We start from the raw sequence: 27,887 nt of genomic DNA on the forward strand, positions 1-27,887 counted from the left end.
GCAGGGCCGCCGGGGCACTCGGGTTCCCTGTCGGTGACAGCGTCTGGGGTCGCCCTGGCACCCGTGCCCGCCGCACTGCAGGGGCCCATCTGCTGGGGGAGGGCGCCAAAGCCGAGCTTCATCCGGGAGGGGACTCCCCATCTGCCAGGCGAGTCAGGAGCACCCCGCCAGGGCCTGGCGGGCCTCCCCGCGCCGGGGCCGCGCCCAGGCTCCCCTCGGGCTCGGGCCCCGCGGCGGAAGCGGTCCCGGGCCTTGCCCGGCCCGTCGCGCTCGGTCACTTCCGGCTCCTCACATCCGCACCGGGCGCAGAGCGGCATGGCGGTGGCGGAGAAGGAGGCAAGCCAGCAGAGCACCCTGGGTGCCTACTCGCCCGTGGACTACATGAGCATCACCAGCTTCCCGCGCCTGCCCGAGGAGGAGGCGGGCAGCGCGGCCGATACCGGCCTGCGTTCCCGGAAGGAGGAGGATGCATTCCTGGGCGAGCAGGACACGGGTGAGAGGGGCAGGCGGCCAGCCTCACCCTGCATGCAGCCTGCACCTCTCCCCGGGCTGTTCCCGGGGGCGCCCAGCCCTGACCCCTCTCGCCGTCCCCAGCTCCACGCCCCTGCCCCCTCCGAGCCCCCTTTGCCCCTGCATGCTCCTGCTCGCAGCTCCCCGGCCCTGCTCGTCGCAGCCCTGTCTGCCCACCTGTCTCCTCCCCTCCCCGGGCCCTCCCTAGGCCCCCCCAGCTGCGATGCTCCCCAGCTCCAGCTGCTCCAGAGCCCTCCGGCACTGCCCCTTGCATCCCTCCACCTTCCTCACCGCCATTGTCAGCCCCTGATCCTGGTTTTCCATGAACATCCCAGCAGCGGTTCCTGGCTGGTCTGTCTCTCACTCATACATCTGCACAACCCTCAGGAGACATCTCAATTTTTTTTGTCATGCAGGATTTAGGCACTTTAGGGGCAACGGAGCAGGTAAACCCAGTCCAAACTTACCCCCACCCTCCTTCCCTGCCCTGTCCCGACACAGGGTCTCCAGGGAATTTGCAGAGGGGACAGCTGAGCTGCAGGGCAGGTGCGGCTCCGCCACATGCCAGTGCCCATGGCCTGTGAGCCAGGAAGGCTCAGGTAGGGCTCCTGTGCTTCTCTCCAGGAGTGGAAACACAGTGGCAAGTAGTGCCAAGCGCAGCCCACGCCGAGGCATGGGACAAGGCAGCCACCACTGCCTGGGCGCTGTGCAGTGCCAGGTGCAGCCCAGGCTGACTGCCCAGTGCCTGTGACCCCAGGCAGCACCACTGTCCCATTCATCCCCCTCACTGCCCCAAGGTAAATCCATCATGAAGCTTCAGCCTTTCACTGTTAAATCTTAGGGAGTCTCATCAAACCGCAGCTGAGTCTGTTACTCATTTTTCAAATCACTACCACATTGCAGCCTTTCTCGCTGCAAACATGCAGTGCTGCTCATCTGTCTGTCTTGGCCACATGCTCCAGTGGATCTGAGTGGTACCATCTTCTTAGCCTTGGTGCCTTATTCATTCAACAGGAGTTTGCTGGAATCCCACATCCTTATTTCCCTGCCTAAACCCTCTTAATTTGCTGGGATGTGGCAGGAATCACAGACGCTGAAGCTGATCTGGAATTTGGGTACTAGCTGCAGATACAAGGAGGTTTTGCAAAGACCTAGTGATCTTTCCTGTCAAATATACAGCTTTAATAAAATCAGATGTTCCTTTTAACTGCCTGTTTTTAATTAACATTTCTTTGTAAATAGTTCAGAGCTATGTTTTTCTCCTCTCCACTTTGAGTTTTCTCAAGTAATTTAGCCTTTCCCCATGTTCAAATAGCCCAGGAACCCATCATGATGCGAAACTGAACCTTATACTTTTAACAGCCTGTAAGTTATACTAGTGTAAGACTGTTGATTGTAATTCACTGCCACAAGAACTAATTTGTCCAAAGGCCTATTTCTCCTTCCACGGTGGTGATGGATGCCAGGGCCCTGCTTTTGCTCCAGCCTCTCTGCCAAAGGAGCAAGGTTTGGTTCTGCGGACCGATGGCTCCGCAGTCTGAGATCGAAAGCATGCAGCTCCCCAGCGGCTGCTTTATAGCCTCCAGGCATATCTCTGGCCAGGAGACCCTCCAAGCCCAAAGCCTGTATTTGAACAGGTCCCACTTGCACCTTGTCCTTCACCTCACGCTATTCTGACTAAAAGTTTCCATCATCCATTTTCATCCTGTTCCATTCCAGCACTCCTTCATGACCGGAGCCAGGAAAGCGAATCCCCCTCGTGACGTGGTTTTGCAGAAACAGCTCTTTCAAAAGCATGAGGCCTCTCATATCTCATATGAAGCACAAGCAGAGTTCTATGCTGCTTTGGATGTGCAGGTATCCTGCTGGGGCATGAGGGTTTTCAGGTCTGTGTGCTCAATCATGCAATCTCCCTACGTGCCCACATTTGGGATGGTTCAAAGAGCTTCCTCTCTCCTGTGATACCACGTGTCACTTAGAAATTCACATTAATACGACATTATGTGTCTGTTGCAAAAGCTCTCCGTGCTTCTTCATGCCACATTATCTGCCAAACCAAAAGGGGTGGGAATCTGGACCTGTTTCCTGCCGCATGGAAGATTTCACTAAAAAGAGGACTCCATTCTAGTGCTCTTGGTTCTGAGGAGAAGCCTCCTGAATGGTCCCAGATAGCAGCATCTTCCTGAGCCTGCAAGCAGCTCCAGTCGCTCTGCCGTCCCCTCACAGCATTTCTAGTGCTGAGGTGACCCTGGTTCCTCAAAGTGCCACTTTCCACATGAAACCAGGTTTCCTTCCTGGCCACGCACGGAAGTCAAGTAGCGTTTGGTGACTTTTCTTTCAAGGGAGAAGGGTGAATTGTGGTGCCTGGCACAGGCATCCGGATGTTGGTGTAGCAGCCTACTCCTTGCCCTCCATGCTCTAGGCCATCAGTGCCACTCTGAGAATCACAGCAGTGCTCCTGTTTCCCGTATAGTGTGAGTGGCCGCAAAGAGACTAAGCGACTTGCCCAAGGCCTTGCAGGAAGTCTGTGTCAGAGAAGGAAGGGCAATGCAAGGCTTCCCTGCTGGCAGTGGGCAGCCTTCTTAGGGGGCAGCGGCCTGTCCTTTCTTCCCCTCTCCCATGGCTGCTCTCTGGGTGGTCAAAGATCAGCCCAGGACCCCAAGGACACGCTGGACTGCCCTGCTGTTGCCTGGTGCTATGAGAGCCTGAGGCAGAGCAGACGGATGCTGTCCTGGAGAGGTTGGTGAAGGAGGCCAGGCCAGTTCTCACTCTATTTTCCCTACTGCTGGTGGAACTGGAAGGAGAAATGTGCCCCCACCAGTGAGTGTCAGGGACTACGCATGACCCCCTTGGCCGAGGGCATCCCATGCCAGTGCAGTCATGGCCCTCACTGGAGACACCCCAGCTCACAAACCTCCGATGGGCCTGGGCTTCCCCGCACTGTGCAAACACCCTGCAGGCCTCACTCATTCAGACCTGACCGTACTGTGAAAGGCTCCGGGTGTGCTGAGCGCTGCTGTGCTCAGAGGTCCAGGCTGGGAAAGTTGAGCTCTTCTCAGGCCCACTCTTGAATCACTGCAGCATGGATGAGATTGGATTCAATTTAAGGGGATTCCCCGACTGTGGGGGATTTACTTCAAGTTGCAGCATCACCGAAATTAAAACTAACTCCCTGCCTGGCTCTAGGGGAACTGCACAGGGTCTGAGCTGGACTTCAGGGTTTTTAACGTCATGACAAGGACATGGCTGGCAGTCCCCCAGGAGATGCTGCCTGCTGGAGGAGATTGAGAGAGGCAAGGGGGGTTATCGGGGCTGTGGGGCTTTCCACCCGCTTCTGCTCGCTCAGTCGCCGCTTACACCAAACCCAGAAAATGTCTCCTTAGCAGAGGGGCAGCCCCAGGACAGGCACTGCAAACAGCAGGTGTCCCTGCTGCCCTGAGCATGCATGTTGGGGCTGTGAGAGCTGCAGCCCTTTCCTCATCTCTGTTCAGGGTGTCTGCTGGCTGGGTAGGAAGCTGGCAGTTGGACGGTCAGACCTCACCTTTTACAGCCAAAGCCCCAGGAGGTCCAGGTTTGGGTCCCAGCCCTACTGCAAGAGGGGCCCATCCCAGGGAGTTCACAGTCTCCCCTGACCATGCACGCAGGATTAGCCTGTAGACACAAAACCGTTCAGCATTTCCAATCTGTGTCCATGAGGGAGTAGTCCTTCCTGCATTGTCTTTTCCCCGTAAAGTAATAGCCGCCCACTCAGTGCCCCTCTTCTTCCCACCATGGATGCACGGAGCACTGCAGCGCTTGGGCAATGGGAATGGCCTGTCCTTGAGGAGGGCCAGCTGGCTCTCAGGAGCCCGGGAGAAGTTCAGCCAGGAGCTCCCAGCTGCCCTGAGTCACTCAGTCTTGTTTGGTGCCCAGCAGGGATGGGCACGTCCCCACCAGCAGCCTGCTGCACCCAGCCTTGGGCCCTAGGGCTGGCTCCAGCAACATCATGTGCTTGGCATCACCCCTGTGCGGACAGTGCATGCTAAGCAGGCACCCTCTCTGCCTTGAAAGCAAGAGCTGAAACAAGCAGAGAGATTTGAGATCTGTTGAGTAAAACAGAGACTTTTTAGTCACACTGAATCTGCTTGCTGTCCAGCGGATGCCAGGCATTGGGAGGTCAAGACTCCCTCCTGTTGCATTTGCCTGGCAGTTCAGCAAGCAGCTTCCTTTCACAGTGGGTCTTGTCAGTTGGAGGAGGGGAAAAATTAAAACGGAGCCTTTCCTGCTGTAAGATCTGGTGGACCTCCTGAGACTCTCCAGTTTGCAAGTTTGCTCTCCTCTGCCCCCACTTTGTCATGCTTCGATAAAGGTGTTTCCTGTGCCTGTGCCACATGTTCTGCTTGGAGTCTGTTTCGCTCAGGTGCTTCAGCTCAAGCATAGCTCCAAATAAGGCTGCTGGGTTTTTTTAATCTTAATCTCCTCTTCTTCATTTCTGCTCCATTTCTGAGACCTGTTAGCAAGTCAATTCTGTGTAAGAAACAATCCAAAAGGAGCAGTAATTGTGGGTCCATTGCTGAGGGCTGATGAATTAACTGAAATGGAGCAGAATTCAGAATTGCTTACCCCTTCTCCAGGGAAAAGTAATCTTGGAATAACTAACACTAAAGGAAGGGAACAGTAAAATGACCCAGAGCAGCATCTGAGCCAGAAAATCTATTGAGAGCTTAGATCAATAGGAAAGGTAATAGCCTTACTGGAAGCGGCACAGTGTAACGTTAGTGCTGGGTAAACACTGCAATAAGAACCCTGTGTTGCTCAATAAACTAACATTTGTTTTTTCCCTGCTGCCCACAAAGATCCAGACTCCTTCCTGAAGTCTGCTCGCCTCCAGCGCCTGCCCTCATCTTCCTCGGAGATGGGCAGCCAGGATGTGTCCCCTCTCCGCGAGACCAGCAAAGACCCCTTCTCCGGGGACTGTAGCTGCCGGCAGGATGGGCTAACTGTCATCATCACTGCCTGCCTAACCTTTGCCACAGGGGTCACAGTGGCCTTGATCATGCAGATCTATTTTGGAGATCCACAGGTAAGACAATACAGTAGCTTTGCAGTGTGCTTTGTGCTTTGGCTCTGAAAATAGAAGAGCCATGCTGGGCTCTCTGCTCCCGCACCGTGGCTGGGGCTGCGAGCAGCAGTGCCTGGCAGGTTGGGAGGTGGTGCAGGATGGACCGCAGAGACCCGCTGGGGTTTGAACCAGATGTGAAGGTTTCCAGAGACCAACTCTCACTTAAGGAGGAGACATCTTTTGTATATCTCCACTTGCAGGAAGTTTTATGGATCTGTCTGTTAGAGCCCATCTCTGGAAGTATCTATTTCCACCCAGGATCAGGCAGGGGAATGTCTGAAAATGGAGCAGAACCTACTGCTAATCCTCCCCACGGGCCAGTGCTAAGTTGCAGAGCAAAGGCAGCATGGTAATGGGACCATACTTTCCTTAGACGACATATGCTACAGAACATTTCCTGTGAAGTAGTGTAGCCTGAGAATGGTAAGGGGGCATCCAGTAGACACAGTTGTTTTCACCACATGCCAGCCAGCAGGGCAGACCTCGCCGTTCGGAGAGAGAAAGAGAGGGCTTTGCTGTTTTAATTATTTCTTCTCTTACTGGGATGCAAGTGCAACTGCTGGCAGTGGAGTGGCTTGTCCTTTTGCCTGTCTGTTTGGGGCAGTTGAGAGTACTCAGCGTTATAATACCAGGGACAAATGGAGGCTGTGTGATGCAGTCCCTTTGATGCAGCTATTGGGAGGGACAGTCCTGCCCACCAGCCTACCACGTCCCTTCCGTTTTAGCACTTCCCAAAGCCACCTGGCTCATGCTAAGAGTCAGCAATTCGGACTTGAGAATCAATTTGACTGAAAATGAACCTCTTTTAACTTCACGCAACTGCATGAACACTGGTGCTGGCACAAAGACAGAGGACAAGAACGAGTCATGGCACTACGGTAGGGAGGTGGGACTGTCGCTTTTAGCAGTTGCACAAGTGTATTCCTGTTTCCAGTGACTGCATTGCCACAGCTGTAAGGAGGTCAAGCCATCCCTCTGTCACTCCTGAGGGTTGTGGAGGATAGGGGCAGAACATGGCCAATCAGCTTAGCATGCCTGCTGCTGCCCATCCTATGAAAGTCAGTTGTGCTGATAACTATGGTCAAATGCTGACACACAGAGTGGCCACAGTTGTCCCGGTGTAGATGTGTGCCAAGGCATATGTTGCTTCCACTCACATGTGGAAGTATCTGAAAACTCAGGCCAGGCACAGCCTTGGCTCTGGCAAATAGGAGCCAAGCAGCTGGCCACGTAACTACTGCTACATCAACTATAGCACCTGAATCATCCCATGGACCCAGGCTAACACCTGGGTGGCACTGGCACCTTCTCCTCAGGCGTAAGCACCCTTCTCTCCTCTTCTGGCAGATCTTCCACCGGGGTGCTGTGGTCACGGACGCTGCCCGCTGCACGGCCCTGGGGATAGAAGTGCTCAACAAGCAGGGCTCCTCAGTAGATGCAGCCATCGCCTCGGCCCTCTGCGTGGGAATAGTCAACCCCCACACATCAGGGATCGGCGGGTAGGTATTAGCTGCTTCCCCCATGTATCGCCGACGCCTCATGTTGTTGTGTGCGGTTGTCCTCAAGCAGGCTGTTTCCCTATGAGCTGAGATGTGCCGAGTTCTGTTAGTCTGAGTCCCAGTTTGCAGGATGTGTTTGCAGCAAGTCCAGCCCCCACAGAAGGAGGGCAGGTGAGCCTCAGCTCAGCAGAAACCTTCTCCCCTGCTTTGGTTTGTCTCCATGGCAGCTGTGGCTATCCTGACTCACATCTACAACTGTGTCCATACAGGGGTGGCCCTGTGCAGCTGCTGCTTGTGCCTTCACATCCTCCTTAATGGTGTGAGGAAGCCTCCAGTCACCAATCAGCAGAGGCTGAACCAGAGCTGACAGCAGAGGAGAGAGACACATAGCCTAGCCCCAGCGAGCATAATCATGTGCCTGCTTTAGTGAGCAACAAGCTAATCTGAGCCTTGGACTTGAGAGAGTAGAAAAAGTGACCGCAGGCTACCTGAAACTCTGTGCAGGTGTGCCAGGGAGCTTGAAACACCCCAGGCACAGTCCCAGTGTTGTCAGAGATCAGATGGTTTCCTCTACAAACTCTGCTCCTTGTGCAACAGAAGAGTGAGGTCTGACCCTGGCTCTGGGCTGGAGCTGGGGAAGGTGAGGGAGGCGTGCATAGGAAGGCTTGGATAAGGACAGTTTGGGGCTGGTGAGCCCTCAGCCTAGGCTCCCTGCTTCTTCCCAGTGCTTGTCTCCTGGGCTGGGAACCACGTGAGATTCACACTCTCAGCCCTCCAGGAAGTCTCAGGAGTGTTGCATAAAACACTGCCACCTGATAGCATCTCCAAGCTGACCTGGAGATTGTTCTATTGTAAGCAGCTCCTCCATTTTGTTGCAAAATTGCTAGGATTAGAAAGAAAATCCCACCTACTGCCAGCCCCAAAGCAGAACAGACCCCGCTGGCCAGGGTGGCAGGAACTGATCCAGCCTCATTTCCTGACTCAGCCCCATGGACAGCCTGCTTCAGACATTGGGCCTCACTTGGTCATCCTGAAGAGCTCCCTTCACCACTCTGGAAGCACCCAGGACCTGAAAAAGGGCAGAAACGTTCCCCCTTACACTGCTGATGTCCTGGCGCAGCTCTGAGCCACTCCTGTGCAGAGAGCATCCAGGAAGGGCTCTTCTCCCGAGGTAACACCTATGGCTTGCCATGATGCCAGGCAGGAACCAGGCATTGAACCCAACAGCCTGTGCCATGCAGGAAGGCAGCCAGGATGGGCACCATGGCCTTTCTTTCCTACTGCGCTGTGAGTCCTGGATTTCTGAAGGCAGCTGACCGACTTGCTACATTGGCCCCCTTTGTGCTGGTGCTGGCAGGGCCTGTGTTCTTTTGGGTTTTATATTAGCAATGGCTATTCATGTGGAGGTTGGCTAATCCCACCATTTCTCTGCAGGGGCGGGGTGATGCTGGTCCATGACATCCGGAAGAACAAGAGCAAGGTGATTGATTTTCGTGAGGTGGCTCCCCTGGGCATCCCAGAGGAGGAAGGCCTGCAGAAAGCCTTAGACACCAGGGTGAGGACCAGCGTCTGGATGGTTTTCTTCTCTGGAGCTGTAGCTGGCTGGTGTCTCCAGGTCTCCTCTCTCTCCATGTCCTCCTTCCACCTTGATTCCCAGACTGAGGGGAGGAGAGGCCTGGGGGAAGCAATTAGTTGAGGGAGCCCAGAGCCAGAAGTCACCGTTCCTAGGGCAGACGTCAGCACAGGTCAGACTGCCTTGTGCCCATCCTCCTCACAGCCAGGCAGGCTGAGCCACATCTCCTCTAATGTGGGAGGATATGTGTAGTGCGCTAGGAGATGAGAGGACACCTCATCCTCACGTTTCCCACAGGTAGCAAGAGGCATCTCCTGTGGTGAAAGATCCTAGGCCCTGAGGAGCCCCAGGGAAATACTCCTGCGAGACTTCTGAAATGCCTGAAGCCTGCAGGGCTCTGGGGAGTAAACATGCCCAGTGGGGCAAGGGAAGTGAGTAAAACATCTCCCTGCAGCAGTGAGATGACAGAAGAGTAAGAGTCTTAGGAGTGAGCAAAAGTCTTGTGCTGTTCCGCTGAGTTATTTCTCCTGATTTCATTGGCTTGACATTAGGAATAAATTTACTTCTCTTTCCTTCCAAAGACCTTTATTCCTTAATTGAGTGTGTTACCACAGACCTCGGTCTCTTCCCTTCTCCTAAAGACCATGCAAGCATCTTCCCTGTGAGCATGACTTGCATCTCCTTTCTGTCAATTCTTTGACTTGCAATTGGGGAACATGTCCTTACAGGAAGGAAATTTTACTCTTCCTTTTTGTCCTTGCTTTTTTACAGCCAGGTCTCCTTGTGGGGGTGCCAGGCATGATACAAGGAATGCATCAGGCACACCAGTTATATGGGAGGTAAGACAACTTGACTGGTGCAGGTGGGCTGGCATCATGCTACAGTGGTTGGACAGTTTGCACCCTATGGTCCTTGCGAGGGAGCTGGGATGACAGGACCCCTTGCCATTGGGCCACAGACCCATCTATCTGTTACAACCATTAGCTAAGGGGTGCTTGGACATGAAAAATATGTTCTTTTTTTGTTATTTTATTTAAAATAAAGAATTTGGTTTTGTCAGGTTTTGTAAGTTTTCACTAATGAATTGAGAAGTGAAGAATACCTAAAATAGAGGGTTTCCTTCTTTCTCTCTCATTCTCTTTTTTCCTTCTCATCTTCAGTAAGAAAAGGAAGTTCATTATATCTGAAAAGTGAATCACTGCTTAAAAAGTGATAATTTTCAGCTTTGATTTTTATCCAAAAAGCAAAAATGTTTGCAAACATTTTCTAACAAGTGAGAGGGAGAGTTTTAATGCCTTGCTTAGGGTTGTGGTCTCAACTGAAATTTTGCTTCAGAGACGACCCTCTCCCCTGTCATTTTACTGACGCTTCTCTGTGGGGCACATTGTGGATCACTGAGATGATCTTAGTGAAAAGAAATAACCCACCAAAAAACTCAGTGCTCATTTTGGTGGTCCAGGCTGCTGCTGGCCCCAAAGCCTGGTGTTGCAAGTGCCCACTTGCAGCAGAGCCGAGCCCTGTGCTTGCTTCCCACAACCGGTGCTGCCCTGCTGCATGTCCCCTGAAGACAGATTTCTCCTTGTGTTTTCTCCTTTGGCAGACTCCCGTGGTCTGAGCTGCTGGGCCTTGTGGCTGGTGTCGCCCAGGGTGGGTTCAATGTAACACACGATTTGGGTGAGTAAATGGAGGGGAGCCAAGGGTTCTTACTCAGCACAAAGAAGCCCACTGCCCATTGCGCTGAAGAGGGAGAAGAGAGCTAGTGACATGTCTGGCAGGAGGTGGATGGCCATTTGCTGGAAATTAGGGCTCTTCGGATCTGGAAACAGATGGTGTCAGGAGCTGAGCAAGGCAAGAGGAGACCATGATGACAAGAAAACAGGAGCCCTTTCCAAGAGCTGGTTGGGGCCAGGGCTCAGCAGACCAAGCCAGGCAGCCAGCCAGGGCTAGCCAGGGGAATGGCACTCTACTGTTGTGGCCACAGCCTGGCCCATGCTCTAGCACTAAGCTGGGACGAGAGGCGAGGGCTGGCATGCTGGGTCTGCTAAAGCCTACATGACACTGGAGGAGACCTTTGTTCCCACTTTTCTGCACTCTCTGCCCAGTCAGGCTTTAAATGTATTCAATACATGAGCTGAACAGGGAGCTGAGCGTTTGGTTTCCTTCCCAGCTGTAACAGGAGCACAATCCAGCCACCCTGTGATCTGGGTCTCTAGTTTTGAAACAGGGTAATAGCTAGCAGCAACTCCCAGACCTCCCCCTCAGGCACACAATGACTCCAGGTAGTCTGCAAGTTAGCGGTCCCTTGGGTTGTCTGGATGTCTTTCCTCACTTCCCTTAAATACTGCTCTTCTCCTTCTTGCCTGCAGCCAAAGCTGTAAGTGAACTGAAGGACTTGAACTACTCTGACAAATTTCGGGACACCTTCCTGCCAGACGGCCAGCCCTTACTGCCTGGCATGTTCGTGAGGCGACTGGACCTAGCAGCCACTCTGGAGCTGGTGGGAACAGAAGGAGCATCAGCTTTCTACAGTGGAAATTTGACACAGGAGGTAGTCTCTGAGGTGAGCCATATCTGTCCTTATCTCTGCCCCTGACTATGGCACAGCACAGAACAGCCTAGGAAGGTGCCACCTGCCTTATCACCTGCTTAAAATGGGATAGGCAACTGGAGACAAGCCATAGCCAGGTGCCACTTCAACAATAGGGACGAATACACGTAGCCTCCTTTTTTCCTCCTGTCCATGTCACTGCAGTGGTGTGAGTGATACACAGGTCATTTCTACAGCCTACAGAAAGGAAACCTGTGTTTTCCTGTATAAGGAGGACAGATTGACCTTTTTGATGGGGAAAAAAAAAAAATCTCAATTTCAAAATACCCTCTGGGCGGTGTCAAGGTAGCATTAATGACAGCCCTTGCTTCCTCATAGGAGAGGCACCCAATTGGTGGGAAGCAGTTTTTTTTGTTGTTAATGGGATTGTGTGAGTTACATACTCCAGGAAGATGATTTAAAAATAAAACTGGAGTAAGAAGTTCACTGCCTTCTAGATTAAATAAATGCTCCCTCTCTATTAAATGGTATAGGCTTTCGAGTCATTTCAGCCCGTGGGCCTCATCACTGTTGCGCTTTATAGGACAGCTCCATAAGTAGTGAAGTTATTTCAAATTTCTGAGAGAGCTTACGTGATGGAAACCCCCATGAACAGTCCTGCTTTGGTGACGAAACCAGCTTTAACGTTTGCAGTGTCACTGCAGGTCTTTTCTCCCTCCTTTCCAGCCAACCTGCCTTTTCCACTGGCCATTGGGACCATCCCCAGTGATCTACCCTCCACCACCTACTCAGCTCCCTCCCTGCCAATATGTCATGCATGCGATTGATTTGTGTACAGATATATCAGTCACCAAGTACACCAGAAGCAAAGGTGGGTTTCATGCCAGGTGTCTTTGATCCAGGGCCGTTGAGGTGAAAGTTTATTACCACCTCCTTGTCCTTGAGGCCTCTTTTTAATGAAGAAAAGCATGACAGCCAGGGTTTGGCTGCCAAAGCATCCCCAGAGATCACTGGCACGCTTTGTGTAATTCACTCCTCAAAACGGTGTCGGCACTAGCCTGTGCTCACTGGCACTCTTGCATCAGCCCTGAGGTTTCAGGAGGCTCCTGTAGTCCTGAGTGATTGACACGGAGAGAGATTACTTTCTGGCCAGAGACTTAAAGAGGAATGAGAGTCTGCCTCAATGCAGCTTCTTTGCATTGTCACGGGCACATCGTGTACACTCTAGGCAGCAAAAATCATCTCTCATTCACAGCGCCTAGTTTCACATGTGCCACCATGCTCCACTGACATCAGGAGGTTGGAGCATGGTCTAATTTTGGGCATCTGTCACTGTGAGCCTTGTGAGCAGAGGATCAGACTGGCTTGGTCTCACTGAGTGTTGCCCTGGTTTAACTCCTGTTGTTAGGGGTGGTCTGGAAAAAATAATAACAACAAAGAAAATGTTCTAGTAAAAAAAAAAAACTACTGTCTACTGATAAAAAAAACCACAGTGGCTGTGGCAGGAATGTTTATTAGCATGCTAAGTCCCATTGCATATAAGTTATGCTGGAAAACTACTTTTATACCTGTGTAGCTACAGTCGCAGTGGTTGGTGGCACCATTTTCCCCTACTACCTTGGTTAACCTGATGCATCTTTAACGCATCAAAAGTAATCCAAATGGGCTCATTTGGCTGAAGTTTTAGATATATGTAAGCTCCTGCAATTCACCTGCACCACAACATAACTGGAGAACGAGGAACAGGAGCGAAGGTGGAAAGAGGCTCCGTCCAAATACCACTTTGTTCTTAAGGGTCACATGTCCAGACTTCACTGCTGAATACAGAGCCCTGCCTTAGGACTGGAAACATTATGTTCTTCCAATGATAATATTTATTTTACAAGCACCCCTGAAGCACCATCAGACATGTGAAAAGTTGCTGTTTGCACAGCAGTAGTTCAAAGTCATCCTGGGGAAAAGTCCCAAGCTTGTAGTGTATCTACCTTCACAGCTAAATCCCTAACTATAACTCAGTCCCCCCAACCTGAGGGCTGTATGTCAGGGGGAACAAGCTGTCTATGGAGGAGAAAGGCATGGTATTGTAACAAAAAGGACGCTGGCAAGCTGGTGGAGTGCACAATTATAGGTATGGTTGCAGAGCAGGATTTACTCTCTGGCTTCCCACATCAGCTTCACAGTGTGTTTTGTTCCGGCAGGAACAAAGGAAAAGGAAAGGGAGGAAAATTAAAGTGGTGAAATCATGTAAATCTCCAAACACCTTACTCTTTCTTTCCATCCTGAGATGGGAAGGCACAGGTGCAAAAAAGTACTGTTCAGGGAATATGAGACAGTGTCTGCAGTGTGTGGTTGACAGAGGCTTCTCCCCCTTCTGTACCTTCAGACTCCTCCTGCCCCACTCCCAGCTGCTTCATTCAGGCTTTCCACTGGCACAGCTCCAGGGAGCCAGTTCCTCTGACATGGGCACCTGCCTGCTGATTTCAGCTGTAGTGTTCACCCAGGACTTTTCCCTGAGATTGCTTTCAGAAGAGAGAAGGGATCCCAAGTAGGGGCCTTTTGCAGTTTTGAGATTATTTGGCACACTGAAACAGGCATTGAATCTGATGCTCTAAAGTGCTTCAGCACACAGGCACCATGCCTGACTCCCCCCTGATGATGTGCCCTCCATATTAATGCATTAGCTTTCCTGCTCGTGTGTTTCATCATTTTCTGCCAGAGAAGGTGTTTTCTTGCTAAGTTAGCTGGTTAGTTTGGAAATCAGAACATGCAAAGGTTATTTGCTCTTTCCCATTTTTGGATGGAAGTCCAGAGGACTAACAGTAGCAGTTCAACCCACCATATCTCATTGGCCTCTGTATGGTTTCTCCTGGGTGAAAGAAAAGAGTTGGCCCACCAGGATGGTAGCACCTGTAAGCTGACAGAGCGGTCATCTGACATCTACTTCAGGGGTTTTAAGGCCAGCAAAGCACAGTTATGATGGTCCCTACTTCATCTCCATTAGGACTCAGCCACAGAAGATGTGCATCTTTACTGTGTACATGAAAATTATCAAGCCCAGTAAATTATGCCTCTAGGAAAGTCTTACAGAAAGACCAATGGTATATTAGACCTCCTTCAGCTGAAATCCTTAAAAATAGGGTTGGAATCTGAGCTGAAGATTTCAGTGATAGGGGGACCTACTACATCCATGGTTCTTCTCTCCTGTATCCATAGTACGTTTTATCTTGTCAATATTCTTGTCAATATGCTTCATAACTTTTAATATACTCATCCTTGCCACCCACCAGGAGAGAAGGCTGCGAGGCAGTGCTATTTTCCATCCTTATGGGTAGGCAAAACTTCTTCAGGACACCTGTGGTGTGGGTGAGCTTTCAGAGGTAATCTGCAGCTCTTGACAGTGCTAGTGAGCCAGGCCTCCAAGGCTTTGAGTCACGAAAGCACAGATTTTTAAAGAACTGGCCACTTTGATTATGCTGGAAGTCCTCAGCACTCAGGAATCTCAAAGGTATACGTTTAATAACACAGTAATTATTCACCTGGGCTGGCAGGAGGAATGCCTTGATCCAGCTTTCTCAGCGTGATCTGCTTTGCGCTCCTATTTAGGTCCGCAACTATGGAGGAGTCTTGATGGAGGAAGACTTCAGTAATTACAGTGTCATGGTGGAGAATCCAGTCCACACAGTATATCGAGGTAAACAGTGTTGCCTGACCCACTGCCGTGCAGCTCCAGGTACAGGTTTCCTTCATCTGGCAGGAGGTGGTAGCAGTACCTAACAAGGAAGTGCTGCACTCTGAGCAGTACCTAACAAGCTAAAAGTTGCGCTGAGCTCTGTAACAGTGTTTGCTGAAGAGCCCTCCAGTGACTTTCTTGCTATTTCCTGTTGACATGATGCACCATAGTCACTTAGGGAGGTTTTCAGCACTTGAAATGGGCCTTTTTTGCCCTTGACAGTGACTGATGGTGTTTTGCTATAACATTACTCTCTAAAGATGCAACATTAAAAAATGCTGATACAATATCTAGATATAAATTGAACCATAGACTAGTGCCTACATCTGCAGGCAGCTCTCAAAGCTAATCTGCAAAGGAGAAAAACCTGCTTTATGCAGAAAGTTTTAAAAATGTCATTCTTGTATAGAAACTGCTTTATTCACACTCCTGATACCTGTAATGTTACAAATCCATTTGATCTCCATTCATCCATACTGCAGTCCAGAAACCAACCAGCCAACCAACAAGTTCTGAATTTCAGATACCAAAAAACAGCCCCCATTTGGGCTTCCTTTATCTGTCATAAACAAACAGAATGATGCAATATGAAGGTTTTGGGAAATCCTTTTCAAATCATATTGTTTTCCATTATCCCCCTAGTATGGGATGGTTTCCACATCCTCAAGGACAATAGCTTATGTGCAAATATTATAATTGAACAGCATCCGACAAAAGCAGCTTCACTCTCCTCTTCTTCCCTTCACAGGTCATCTTGTTTTCAGTCCCCCACCTCCACATGCAGGCCCTGCACTAATCACAGCTCTGAATATCCTTGAGGGCTTTAACATCACAAATCAAGAATCGAGGGGGAATATCTTGCACTGGATGGCAGAGGTAAGACTAGGTTAAACATTTGGCTGAATTTGTTGTGCTGCTAGAGAATTTATTGATTCGTTGGTTGTACAAAAATGTTTGTAGTCAATTCCCAGAGGAGAATGAGCAAACAGACTGCTAAGGTGTAAATCTGAGCTGTGCTGCTGCCTCAGGTATGTGCAGATGCTGGAGTCTCCTCCCTAGCTGGTCTCTTTCTTGCTTAAGCAGAGCTCTTTCAGGAAGAAAGAGCTGTGCCTTTTGTCCATATCTTATATGTGGTCATCTCTACAGAATGATCCCACAGCAGCTGAGGACAGTCCTACCTATTTCCTCTGCCTCTTACGCCGTGGCAGCCCTGGAAGAACTAGAGCACTGTGAGGGCCCTGGCAGGAGAGTCAGCAATGTGGTGCTGCTTGCAGCCAAAAAGCCAAAAATGGAAATGACAAGGAAAACTAATCCGCCACTTTATACATTTTTTAAATCTTTACATTTTTGCTAACTTCATGATCTCAGGGGTCCAGATCATGGTTTATGCACTATTTAAGGCTGCCAGTAAACAGCCCTACCAAAACAATACAAGTTTCTAGGAAGACAGGCAAGTGCTCAGTTTCCTGCTCTATAAGCAGTTATGTTGTTAGACATTAATGGGTCCACAGCCGGGTTTTAAGAGCTAGAAATTTAAAGCAAGGATATGATCACATCCCTGTAGAAGCTGGGCCAGTGGGTGCCTGTAAGTTACTGCCCCTCAGCAAAGACACGGCAACTGGAGTTGTTGCAACTAGAGTTGCTCCTAGGGCTGTGCAAAGGCCGAGAAAGTTGACTCTGCTAATCGTTTTCGTTGAACCCTCTTCAGGAAGCCTTAAATTAATGTGTTGTGTTCTGTGTTTGCATTGGGCTAAGATCTTTCCCTATTTGATTAATATGTCCCAGCTGAGGAATAGCAACCTTCAGATACGGGGCAGCCACTTCAGAAGCAGAATTCATCTTGATTGCTCATGATCACAAGCCTGAACACATGGATGAGATTTAGTGCTAGAAGGTCAACACCAAATAGTTCAGCTCTGGGATAGCAATGACTTGGGCTTGTGTGGTGTGCACAAGCTCTGCCTGTTTCCATGGAGAAACCAAGCCTCTTGTACGTCCTCCCCACACTACTAATGGTGGCCAGAAGCTGTTTCATGGAAATGGCCACCTTCTCCAGAAGTTAATCATATCTTAAATTGCACATCAGAAGATAAATGATGATATTTAAGGAGAGGTTGTTCATGCATGACACGTATCAAAGCAGAAATCATGTCTGGCTGTCTACCTGGAGGATTATTTGCTGACTTGAACCTTAAATGAAAATGGCAGGAACTAAAAACTGAAAGAGTCTACTGTGTTTCTACTACGCACATGCTGTTTTGATTGAAGAGCACATTTCTTCTCATGGCTGTCCTCTGGGTATGTCCCATAACTCTGTCCCGGCCCAAAGCTGCCCATCGACCAGAGTCAAATCCCACCTATTAGGGGATGGAACAAAATGTACATTTCCACACGGTCTGGGCAGTCATGTTGCACTATGCCCTGTGTGCCATTGGTGAAATCTGGCTATTCAGTCCAAAACTAGGCCTGGATAAACTGTATCTCTTGATGTCACATCTTCTTTCCCACTGTTTAACAGCCCGGCTGAGGATCCGGCAGGATCTGAAACCAGGTGCCTTCCTCTTTTTAAAGTACCTTCCCCAAAGTGTCCTGGGACTAACATTTTCTATTCAAAGGGTTTGGCTGACTTACGGCTTAGATAGATGTAACATTGATTGGTGAGGAGAATCTTGTCTTTCTGCCCAGCTGTGGTAATATGCCACTGGAGCTGTGTTCTGGAGGCATGGCAAATCCATTCCCATTGGGATTCAGTGGGATTTCTGCCGTTGTGGTGAGCACTCGAGAATGGAAAAAGATTCTAGTGACCCTGTTTCCCAGATGGCAATGCAGCTGAACCACTGAGCAGGGCTGAGTCAGCTGGACAATTATTGTTAGGTATGTTTCACCTTGGACAGCACATGTACAAATCCTGCTGGATGCACTTGGTACCCCCAGCACGGTTGGCCATGCAAAACCTGATGGCCTTGTGTCACCATACCATGCGTGGTAGCCCTTTTCACTAAGGTATTCCCAGAACCAGGCTTTCAGACATTTTGGGGTTCATAGGCTTTAGCCAACATGCTGGGAGAGCAGATACCTTTTCCTATGTGAAGAATAGAAAGTGGTATTTCCAGGGCCACCTAAATGTTGCTCTTTCTTTCTCTGTGTTCAATTTAGACATTAAAAATAGCCCTGAGTCTAGCTAGCAACTTGGGAGACCCATCTGATGATGTGTCCGTCACTCATGCAGCAGAAGGCATGCTGAGGTAGGTCTGAGGCTGACAGGCACATTCGCTGTTGCAAGAACCTGTGGTTTGGATATTATTCCTTGATTTCTTCTTTTCCTTGCACAGGGAAAATTTGGTTTTTTCTACCTCTGTTTTACTGAGGAAAGACCAGTCCTTGAGGGTCCTCCTAAGACTCACTCTTCCAAAGCATCACAACTGACCTCAGGAGGCTCTGGGGATTTCCTCACATAGAGGTTTCCTGGAACTAGCCTGATCTTGAGGGTCCCACTTTCTCACTCCTCTAATATGTGTTCATGGCTGTGACTGCAGTATCTTGCTTTTCTTTCTCCACAACACCTGCAATGGTGCTTGGTGCCTTTATAATATACCCAGCAGCATAGGAGAGGCCAGACCTGGGATTTCAGCCCAGTCTCTACCTCAGAGCCATTTTTAGCCATGGTTGCTGGCACAGAGCTGGATTTAACTTGCCCACCTCTGCGCTCTGAAGGACCAGCGTTCAGCCAAGTCCTAGCACCTCTTGTCTATCAGGGGTGAGTTCTTCACCACAGATAATGCCTGGGAGGTCTATGGCATTCCCTCTTTGTGCTGACTGAGACATCTCATTTCCTTCTATTTGATAATCCGGAGGAGCTCCCTCTCCTCAGGGAGTATGAGCTCTCTCAGGGAGCTACAGTAGCTGTGTAGATGTACCCCAGTCAAGAGACCAAGAAATGTTCAGCTTTCTAAGCTCATTGCTTTCTTTCCTCTTTCCCTCCCTCATCACTGAAGTAAATCAGAAGCTAATTCCCTGCGTCAGCTGATTAACGACTCGCAGTCCTTCTCTTCTGATCTCCGCATGCCTCACTTCTCTGTGGAGAGCGGACCATCTGCTAGCCAGGTCCTTGTCATGGGACCTGATGATTTCATTGTTGCAGCTGTAAGGTAAAGGATTTACTACTTCTCTCCATTAACAGGTTCAGAGGGAGGGAGCAGGGAAAAGAACATACATTCAGCATGAAAGCATGGGACCAGATCTGGAGCTCAATGATGTGAGGTGTGGGGTTTCCCCCTCAGCATTAACTTAGCCTAGGGCTGTGGCTTTCAGCCTGTAGGATCAATCCATGGTTTGCTTCTCAAGGAGCCTCAAAAAGTAAGAGAAACAAGCTTATTATTGTGAGAGGTTGTGTTTTCTAGACAAGATTTGCACTTCCAGAGGAAATTTAGTATTGATCTTTAAAGTAAAAATGGTTTAAAATCACTGGGCTACATCAGCAGCACTCCCACATTCCCCAGCTGCTCCCCATGGGGCAGGAATGCAAAGGCAGCTGGGCCTACCATGTCTGAGCGAGTTCTGAAACAGGAAGAATAGGGAAGATGGGGTGGAGGTTTGTGAGCTGCAAAGGCCTTGTGGTGCTGCTCTGCCTATGCAATCTTACCAGCTCTGCCCACAGCCCTTGCACAGTGCAAACATCTCTGGAGTGGCCTGACTCTGCTCCAGAGAGAAGAGGTGATAGCTGAATTTGAGGACTAACTGGGACATGGAGACCAACATAATTCATCACCTAAAGGGGAATCCTTAAGCAGAGGCAAGGACTGTGCCGCTATGGCCCCTATGGTTCCTGCTCCTAAATGCATGGAGACCAACCCTAAAAACCTGCTGAAAATTCTCTGTCAAGCCAATATGGGACAGAAAATTAGAGCGTTGAAAGCCTTGAGGTGTACAGTGAATCACTGGGAGGATTTTGATGAAATTCCCTTATGTTTCTTTTCAGTTCCTTGAATCGTCCGTTTGGCAGTGGAATAATAACACCCTCTGGAATCCTTCTGAACAGTCAGATGTTGGACTTCTCCTGGCAAAATAAAACAATGAACCACTCAATTCCCAGGCTGGTAATGAGTAATATGACAAACTCTTTATTTGAATTGTCTGTACTATTTTTATTAATTTTATTTTCATCTCCACAACAGTGAGACTATTTAATGCCTTATTAATAACTTAGAGAGGACTGCTTATAGAAAAGCTCCTGCTTTTTCATTATATGAGCCACCAAAATAGATGAAAGAGAAGACTTCATGTGTATCAGTTATCACCGTAACGCAGTGTAATCAAACAGCATAATACAGCTGCACTTCTCAGGTTTATATTCTTCCTGCAGTCCAGCAGCACTTCAAAGTAACCATCCTTCTCTGTGGACTTGAATTAAGAAGACTGTTTATGTTTTATTGCTCTACATGCTTAAAAATAATTGACAGTGGAAGAAAAAACTTTATGTCTTGGAAAGTAACAATTACAGACCGCTGCTAGTGGCTTGCAGGGATGCCTTGTTGCCCTTTCTTGCCATGCATTGAAAAACCATGCCATTTTGCCTTGGAAGGATGGCACTTTAGAAATGGTGAATGGCTCTCTGTATACCCCCCGTAACAGGGCTTTGGGAGCCATGGCGTGAAAACTGCCTGTTTCTGTTAACATCAGTACACATTTTCATAGCAGTGAGAACGGTTGCCTTGTAAAAAACAACAGGGTTAGAATCCGGTTGGCTCAAGTGGAAAAAGAAACAAGGTAACATCAGTAACCTGAGCAATAGGAAAACTTTGGTCAGTTTGACTGAATTGTTTTTGGGTGTCTTTTCTTCAACTGCAGCAAAATCTTATTCAGCCTCGGAAACGGCCCCTGTCTTTTTTGTTGCCCACCATTGTGAGACCATCAGAGGGGATGTGTGGAACGTACCTTTGTCTGGGAGCTAACAATGGGGACAAAGCCTTGAGCGGCATTGTTCAGGTCAGTGTGGAGCTGTGTCCAGGCACCAGCCCTCCCACAGTTCCTGTTGAGGGTGCGCCTCTCAGTGCTGAATAGGGTCCCCTCCTGCAACGTGCGCTTTCCATTCCCAAAATGCCAGGTGTTGGTTGAAACCGATGGCCACAGGATTATCAGTTGGTGCCACCAATCCCATATATCTGGTTATTCAGATCTCTAAGAACTACTGGTTTACTTCTTTTGCTAAGATAGAGTTTGCACCTTTCCTGATGGTACTGCTCATTATTGTAGAGGAAAAGGACCCTGGCAAATTCCATGATGATTTTGTGTCATTGCAATACCTGTTCAAAGTTCATCTTAAGGATCAATAAGAGAAAAGGAGCTCTTCGTATTCAGAGAATTGCAGGAGCCTGGCAGCCCTGTAGCCCTTTTCCCTATGAAAAGTTCCTTTTAGCACACTCCTGACTGGATTCCTCCCTACTCAGAACTCTTTCTAAATTGCTCCTCCGAATTTATGATTTGTAATGAAGTGAAGTACTTGCCAATAGCTTGATTGTATGCACAACAGCACTGGATTATTAAAAAGAAAGGCAAAACTGAAGCTGGCTCCCATTCTCCTTTACCTCTTGGAAGGCATGTCAGAGCAAAATTAGAGCCAACCATTGCCTCCCAATGCTCTGTTTGGAGAGATCACATGCTGTTCTTTTTGGCTGTAACAAATACTTCTTTAGAGATGACGTCAAGTTCCAGACATACAACTCTCTCCATTCAGCAGGAACTATGTAACAAAAAGCCCATACAGTCCTGAAAAGGTACCATTTTTTCCAAGAACAATATAAAGGCAGTATTTCAAGGGTCTCTTTGTGTGTGTGAAGCCCTGCGTTTAGTTCATGCAGTTTGGTAAACCATTCGATTTTTCTTTGCCTGTTGCATCTGCAGATGTTGGAGCCACCAATTAGGAGATGCTCAGGAATTTTGTGTCTCATACTCATCACTTTGTTATTATTGGGCATCTTTTATTCTCTTGCAGGTTTTAGTAAATGTTTTAACATTTAACAAGAATCTGAGCGAAAGTTTGTCACTTGGTCGACTTCATCCCCAGCTTCAATCCAACACCTTGCAAGTTGACAGTGAGTATGGAAATTGGGCATGGGTTAGCCTACAAATCTGGCATGTTTAGAAAAGTAGCAGGATTTTTCTTAGCACACGGCTGTCTAAGTGTGGTATAGCCCAGCACACAGCTCATCATCTTCTAGAGTCCCCAGTGGGTGCAGAGGGTTTTGGGGCAGACAAAAAACTGCTTCTCCCCAACCACCCTGCTGAACCAGCCCACCTCTTGGTAGCTGTTTTGTCCTTAAAACCTTTTGGTGATTTGACACTATGTTCACTGAGAATATCCAAATAAACAAGATCATGCCGACGTCTTTACCCAGACAGGTCCTGAAAGCAGGCAGATCTTTATATACAGCAAGCAGGCAAGCGTGAGATCCAGGTACTACCATTGCTGTACATGCTTTTCCTTTCACTTTCCATCCCCCGTCTCTAATGCCACCCAGCCGTTGAAGGCAAGGCTTATGACGTGGCTTTTCACTTGGCCTTGCTGGAAATCCACATCAATGCCGACACTCTGGAGAGTGAACTGCCAGCTCTTGTCCTTGTTGTTAGAAGTCTTGGGCTATTTGGTGTTTTTCACGAAGCACCATATTTTAGCAGAGTGCAACCAGAACTGAAATTTGGTTATCATTTCAGATAAAATAGCCAAATTTCTAGGCCTTGCCATTTCAGAGGAAAACCTAAAAACGTATGTGGAGTGTGACCCACAGGCGTCTGAATTAGAATTAAATTAAAACTAATTAATTAGTTTAATTAAATAGTAATTAAAACAAATTCAAAGCTTCAAAAGCATTTGTAGGTCCTAATTTGTGTGTTTGGACATTTGGCATCAATAGGACATATGTTAAGATATATCTACAAAATGTATAGCTTAAATTACTATGGGAATTTTTGTGAGTCTGAATGGTTTGTTCAGGGGCATCCCCTGGTTTCGTACCCTCAGAATTCTATTCATATGGAAATTATAAAACACCAAATTAAAAAAAAACAGTGAGTATGGAAATTGGGTGTGTGTGGGGGGGTAGCCTACAAATCTAGCATGTTTAGAAAAGTAGCAGGATTTTCTTGGTAGGAAAATCCTAAGGAAATCTAGGGTATTTAGCAGGAAATCTAAGGTAGATGGCTGGAAGAATGAGAATTAGATGAAGGGGAAGTTGGGAGGCATATCGCATTTTAATTCACAAAGTTTATTGTTTGGCAACTTTATCATTTCTTTTGAGCTGCCTTGCGCCTTCCTTTGATTAATGATTATTAATACTATTTTTTTGTAACTAAGCTCTTTAGAGCAGGGACTGCCTTCAGTTCTGTAAACAGAAAAACGAAAATAGATGCCAACAACATATTTTCCCCCTTTTCCAAAGAGGAGGATCTTCCACATCTTTAAGTGATCATCTGGATCCCCTTATTACCCCTACTGCTCACCTCTGAACACAGTTATGATTACTTTCTTTGCTGTTGAAACCTGCATGTACTCTCATCAGAGCTAGTCATTGCTAATTCTCTTCAGCCATTTGGCTCACCCTGTCTGGGACACCTTCTGAAACATCTGCAGGCAGTTTCCTTCACATTGGAGATCTCAAAGGGGTTAAGAGAGAACTTTGTATCCCAGACAATGGTGATTTTGGTTACAAACTCCTCTTTTAAAATCCCTACAGGTGAATTTTCTCAAGAAGATATTGAATTTCTTGTGGCCAGGGGCCATCAAGTGGATAAAGTCAAAGTGGTCTCCCTCGTTCATGGGGCCAGGAGAACCAACAGCTTCATCATCGGCCTGAAGGACCCCAGGAGTGTGGATGCTGCAGGAGCCACAATACTGTAGCAACTACCAGATGGTGTGTTCACTGAACAAGGCTTTAGACAAATCAACAGAAGTGATCTGCATGTTCTGAAATGGCCCCCAAGTTGGGACCGCTGTATACACGCTACTGAGTAGACCCTTGGCATTCCCTACATTGGACAACAGAAGAGCAGTTAGGAAAGCCAACATACTGCCCTCTGATTTTTCTTTTTTAATAATGGAATTGCAAGCAGCTCGGTCATTGTTATATAAACGCAGGGCACACACTTTTGGCAGAGTCCTGTTAATAATTTCAGTCATTTCAAAAGCCCAATTTTAGCCAACATCCTAATTTTAGTGAGCAGGAACATTAGCACAGGAAACAATGACAGGAACAAACAGCTGCTGATGCTACTGTAATCTTCATCTCTATTTCTTCCCCGAGTTTATTCTTTGTCTCTTGCGTAAGTCAATAATTAATACAACCAGCCTAATGTAGTGTTTGCAGGTGCCTGTAGATGGCATATGAGGGAGTCTCATATACTCCGTATAGGCCAACTGACTTGTAGAAGTTTGTAGCCTCCTATGCTAGCTTATTTTCACACATCACTACATACCTTGAATTTGTCAAGTCCCTGCAGACTCACTGAAGGTCTGATTCAGAATTGTTTTGCCTCTTTAACGGCAAACTTGGACCAGTAATTCACTGCTCTTGTTCCTAGAACAGCTGTATCACCATACATTTTGTAATGCACAGCAATGGTTTTTGACTTCTAAAATTTGTGCCCTCCCCCCCCCAAAATAGTTTTCTTACAGAGGTTCTGGCTCCTCCGTAGTGAATTTAAGCTTACTGGTAATGGGCTTATTTTTCTTGGATACTTTTTGGAGATATCTTAGAAGTACTCCACAAACTTGCAAGAATCCAGACTGAAAACCAGATGGAGAGAATTTAGGCAGATTCAGGGCTTTCTTTACACTGCTTTATCTCAGCCTGCTTTGAAAGTAGGAATTGCATAATCCCTACAGAGAGGCTTGGGATTTTCTACTTACTAAATTCAAGCCTGTACTTCAGCTCAGTACTTTAATGCTGGTGGTTACATTAGAAAAGCTGAAGAGAGTGAGAGAAAAGATGCACAACAAAACAAAAACTACTCAGATATTTTTCTTTCCCCAACATGTAATGCAGAGTATAAGAATGATTCTGCATTTCTTGCACCAAATAGAATGAAAAAAATCATGTTTGCTGCACCGTCTCATTCAATCCACGTTTGAAATTTCCTTCTATTTTTACTAGTAAGTTAGGTAGAGACACCTAGCACTACAAAGTTTGGGAATTTGATCATTTGTTTCCTGCAGTCTAAATTGTAATGATTTCCTTCAAGGTGCAAATGTGTCTATGGCCACTGTACGTATTACATATGTATGTCTGCTTATGGTTGTCTTGGTCTTTCATTTGATGATTATGCAAGTTATTCCAGGCCTTTCTTCTGAGGGAAAAGGGTTCTGGACCCTTGTAAATACTGATTTGTTTGTAACACACCTCCTTACTTTAGTTTCAATTTGATAAGGGGAATGAGCAGGGCTGTTTTGAGGTGGTCACAGAACTACCACAGATAATCAGACTAATCATTCCTGACATCTGTCAGCTGAGGATCTCCAAGCATCTCATGTAAAGTCTTGCACGCGGTGCTGAGGAAGGAAAGAGATACTGCTACGCTCCACTAAGATGCAGCCACCCATGAGGCAAGTGAGGCAGCTATTTAGCAAACATGAACATCTCCAATATTTTATGTTACAAATAAGTCAATAGACTCAGCAGAGTGTAGCCAAGAGACAGCAGAAGTATAACAGCACACTTTATCTTTGAGAAGATTATATTCTGTGTCACCAAAATGTCATTATGTCAAGGACAGGATTTCTTCACTGTAGAGATGTAGAATCTATTTATTTATTTTTCTGTCATAGCAGCTAGCATTGGACACTGTCCAAAGTTGGAATTTTCATAAAATTGTACATCTTTTTTCACAGCTATCTTAAGGTTTAACAGGAAAGGACTGATGCATTTCTGTGCAGTGAATCTCACCGGTGGAAATTTGGGATTTTCTGGTACAGTGACAGCATTGATCTGTCCCTCAGACACGGAGGTTTACTGAGCATAACTGCAAAATAAGTGGTCAAGTAATTGTTATTACAGTACTTTGCATGGAATATTACAAAACACTTTGAAAGCTAAAACTTCTACTTATTAATTGAATTCTTTTCAGCAATTCACACCTGATACTGGGAAATGAGTATTCACTCTGCTCTTGATTCAAGACTTCAGAGTCTTGAATTCAGAATCTTAATATTAAGCACGCTCCTAAGTGCTCTGCTGGATCACAGCCTACATTGCGGAAAAAGAGAAAATTTAAAATAAATGGAATATGGTTCTTATGCCCTTATATCATGGCTAAGAGAAGCAAAAATACTTTGAATTATTTCCCATTTGTTCTGTTTAAAAATGTCATCAGTGTAGCAAGATGTATTTGATACTGAAACCTTTATCAACTAATGTCTGATTGGCCCACTGTCTCCAATCCTTTAAGTCAATCTGTTGTGATGATATCTGATGAACTTAATTTGTGATACTGAAAAACACCTGATGTTTCCCTATGTACAGGTGAGAGAGACATTGTGAAATAAAGGGCCATATTCTAGAGACACGAGTGCAGAGTAACTGTGTTGATTTCAACCCAGCTATTGCAGACTTCTAACTGCTCTGAAGCAGAATTTGTCCGAAGACTCTGACACCAAAGCTTACCATAGTGTCAGTGAGGAGCTCTGAATGCAAAATACTAGGTAAGGTGGCCAAGAGGGATCTTGAATATTTAACACAGCACTACAAAAAAATAAAGAAATGCCTTTGCCAGATGTGACTATTATGATCTTGAAAGTAATCAGCCCATTTCTGTCCATATTTGCATTGCTCTGTATCGGTGCATACTATGCTTTTTTATACCAGGATTAACTGAAGATAGGATCTGGCTGTTAGTAGTTAGCTCAAATAATCAGTGTTTTCTCACAGAGGCTCCATGCAGCTTTACATACGGTTGTTCACCTGTGTGTGCCAAGTGCACATTGCTGTGAATAAAAGCCTGAAGGAAGGACTAGGCAAAGGTGAGGACTGGCATCAATCACCTTCGGCCCCTCCGCTACACTGGGAGGCAGTTTCTTCCCCTCACCCTGCAGTTCAGGGCCTGGACACGGCAACTGCCTGGAGCCTGCCCCAGTCCCACCAGTGTGAGCCAAGGCGGACATCAGGAGATCGGTGGGTCTATGGAGGCGGTTACAGCCACGCTGGGGGCCACAGCCGTGCTGCGGCTGGGATGGGGACAGGACAGCTCCCTGTGCCGGCTAAAGAAGGAAGGGGAGACAGCCCCCGCCGCCCCCTCTCACCCTCATCACTCGTGCAGCAAATCCACACCGTTCTCCTGTAAGACCAGCCTAGGAAAGGCCCGAGACCTCCTCCGTGTTCCTGCACAGCCGCCAGCACCCTGGCTGCCAGCCAGTGAGCGGCTCTGGCAGCTTGTGCCCTCCTCTGCCACGCCGCCCCCACACCCTGCCGCTGCTCACCCCAGCGCTGCGCGCCACGCCAGCCGCAGCGCCCCATGGGAGCCAGGGAGGTGTTGGGGCTGCCGAGGGCAGCAAGGGGCCGGGGCAGCGCTGTGGCCACAGCTGGGGCAGAAGACGCGGGTCCCCCTCCTTCAAGCGTGAGTGGGCTCCTGCGATCTGCACGGGTGCCCACGTAGCAGCTGCTTTGCTGCAGGTCTGCTAATGGCCCTCTGAGTGCGGTGACACCTACATCTCTTACATGAACTGCAAAGCTATACTATGCATCAGAAATGCTGAGGATTTTGTAAGGTTTTAAAAAAAATCTGGCAGAGTGGGAAGAGCTACGGTAGTGCATAGAAATTTTCCTTGCAGCGGTTCTGAAAAGATCTTTCATACTTCAGTGGTGGACCTCTGAATGCAGGCCAGAGAAAGAAGAGCTCCGAGAGGCAGAGCCAGTTTTCAGATGCGGTAGGGTAGTATATAA

The 27,887-nt window shown here is 48.0% G+C and overlaps 1 protein-coding gene across 4 annotated transcripts; it reads left to right on the forward strand.

Moving 5' to 3' along the window:
• The first annotated feature begins 240 nt into the window (after positions 1 to 240).
• Positions 241 to 26,517, forward strand: GGT7 (gamma-glutamyltransferase 7). 4 transcript variants are annotated; one of them, XM_068912559.1, is made up of 16 exons: positions 241 to 493; positions 5,346 to 5,572; positions 6,959 to 7,110; positions 8,545 to 8,725; positions 9,455 to 9,522; positions 10,284 to 10,357; positions 11,050 to 11,243; positions 14,835 to 14,922; positions 15,710 to 15,837; positions 18,118 to 18,206; positions 18,957 to 19,109; positions 19,940 to 20,057; positions 20,809 to 20,946; positions 21,953 to 22,052; positions 23,691 to 23,867; positions 25,841 to 26,517. In XM_068912559.1, the coding sequence occupies exons 1-15, from the start codon at positions 316 to 318 to the stop codon at positions 23,852 to 23,854; spliced, it is 2,052 nt and encodes a 683-aa protein (XP_068768660.1). In that variant the 5' UTR covers positions 241 to 315; the 3' UTR covers positions 23,855 to 23,867; positions 25,841 to 26,517. The 4 variants fall into 4 exon arrangements, with proteins under 4 accessions (XP_068768660.1, XP_068768659.1, XP_068768661.1 ...); XM_068912561.1 differs by adding an exon at positions 2,230 to 2,367 and having other exon boundaries at positions 306 to 493; positions 8,545 to 8,665; positions 23,691 to 26,517; XM_068912558.1 differs by having other exon boundaries at positions 243 to 493; positions 23,691 to 26,517.
• Positions 26,518 to 27,887: the final 1,370 nt, after the last annotated feature.

This window comes from Struthio camelus, chromosome 18, assembly GCF_040807025.1.
Source record: "Struthio camelus isolate bStrCam1 chromosome 18, bStrCam1.hap1, whole genome shotgun sequence".
Classification (NCBI taxonomy): domain Eukaryota; kingdom Metazoa; phylum Chordata; class Aves; order Struthioniformes; family Struthionidae; genus Struthio; species Struthio camelus.

Coding starts and splice junctions, on each gene's coding strand:
- GGT7 (XM_068912559.1), top strand. CDS start 316: ATGGCGGTGGCGGAGAAGGAGGCAAGCCAGCAGAGCACCCTGGGTGCC. Junction 8,726..9,454: donor TAGCTGGCTGGTGTCTCCAG/GTCTCCTCTCTC, acceptor GCTTTTTTACAG/CCAGGTCTCCTTGTGGGGGT. Junction 20,947..21,952: donor CCTTGAGCGGCATTGTTCAG/GTCAGTGTGGAG, acceptor ATTCTCTTGCAG/GTTTTAGTAAATGTTTTAAC.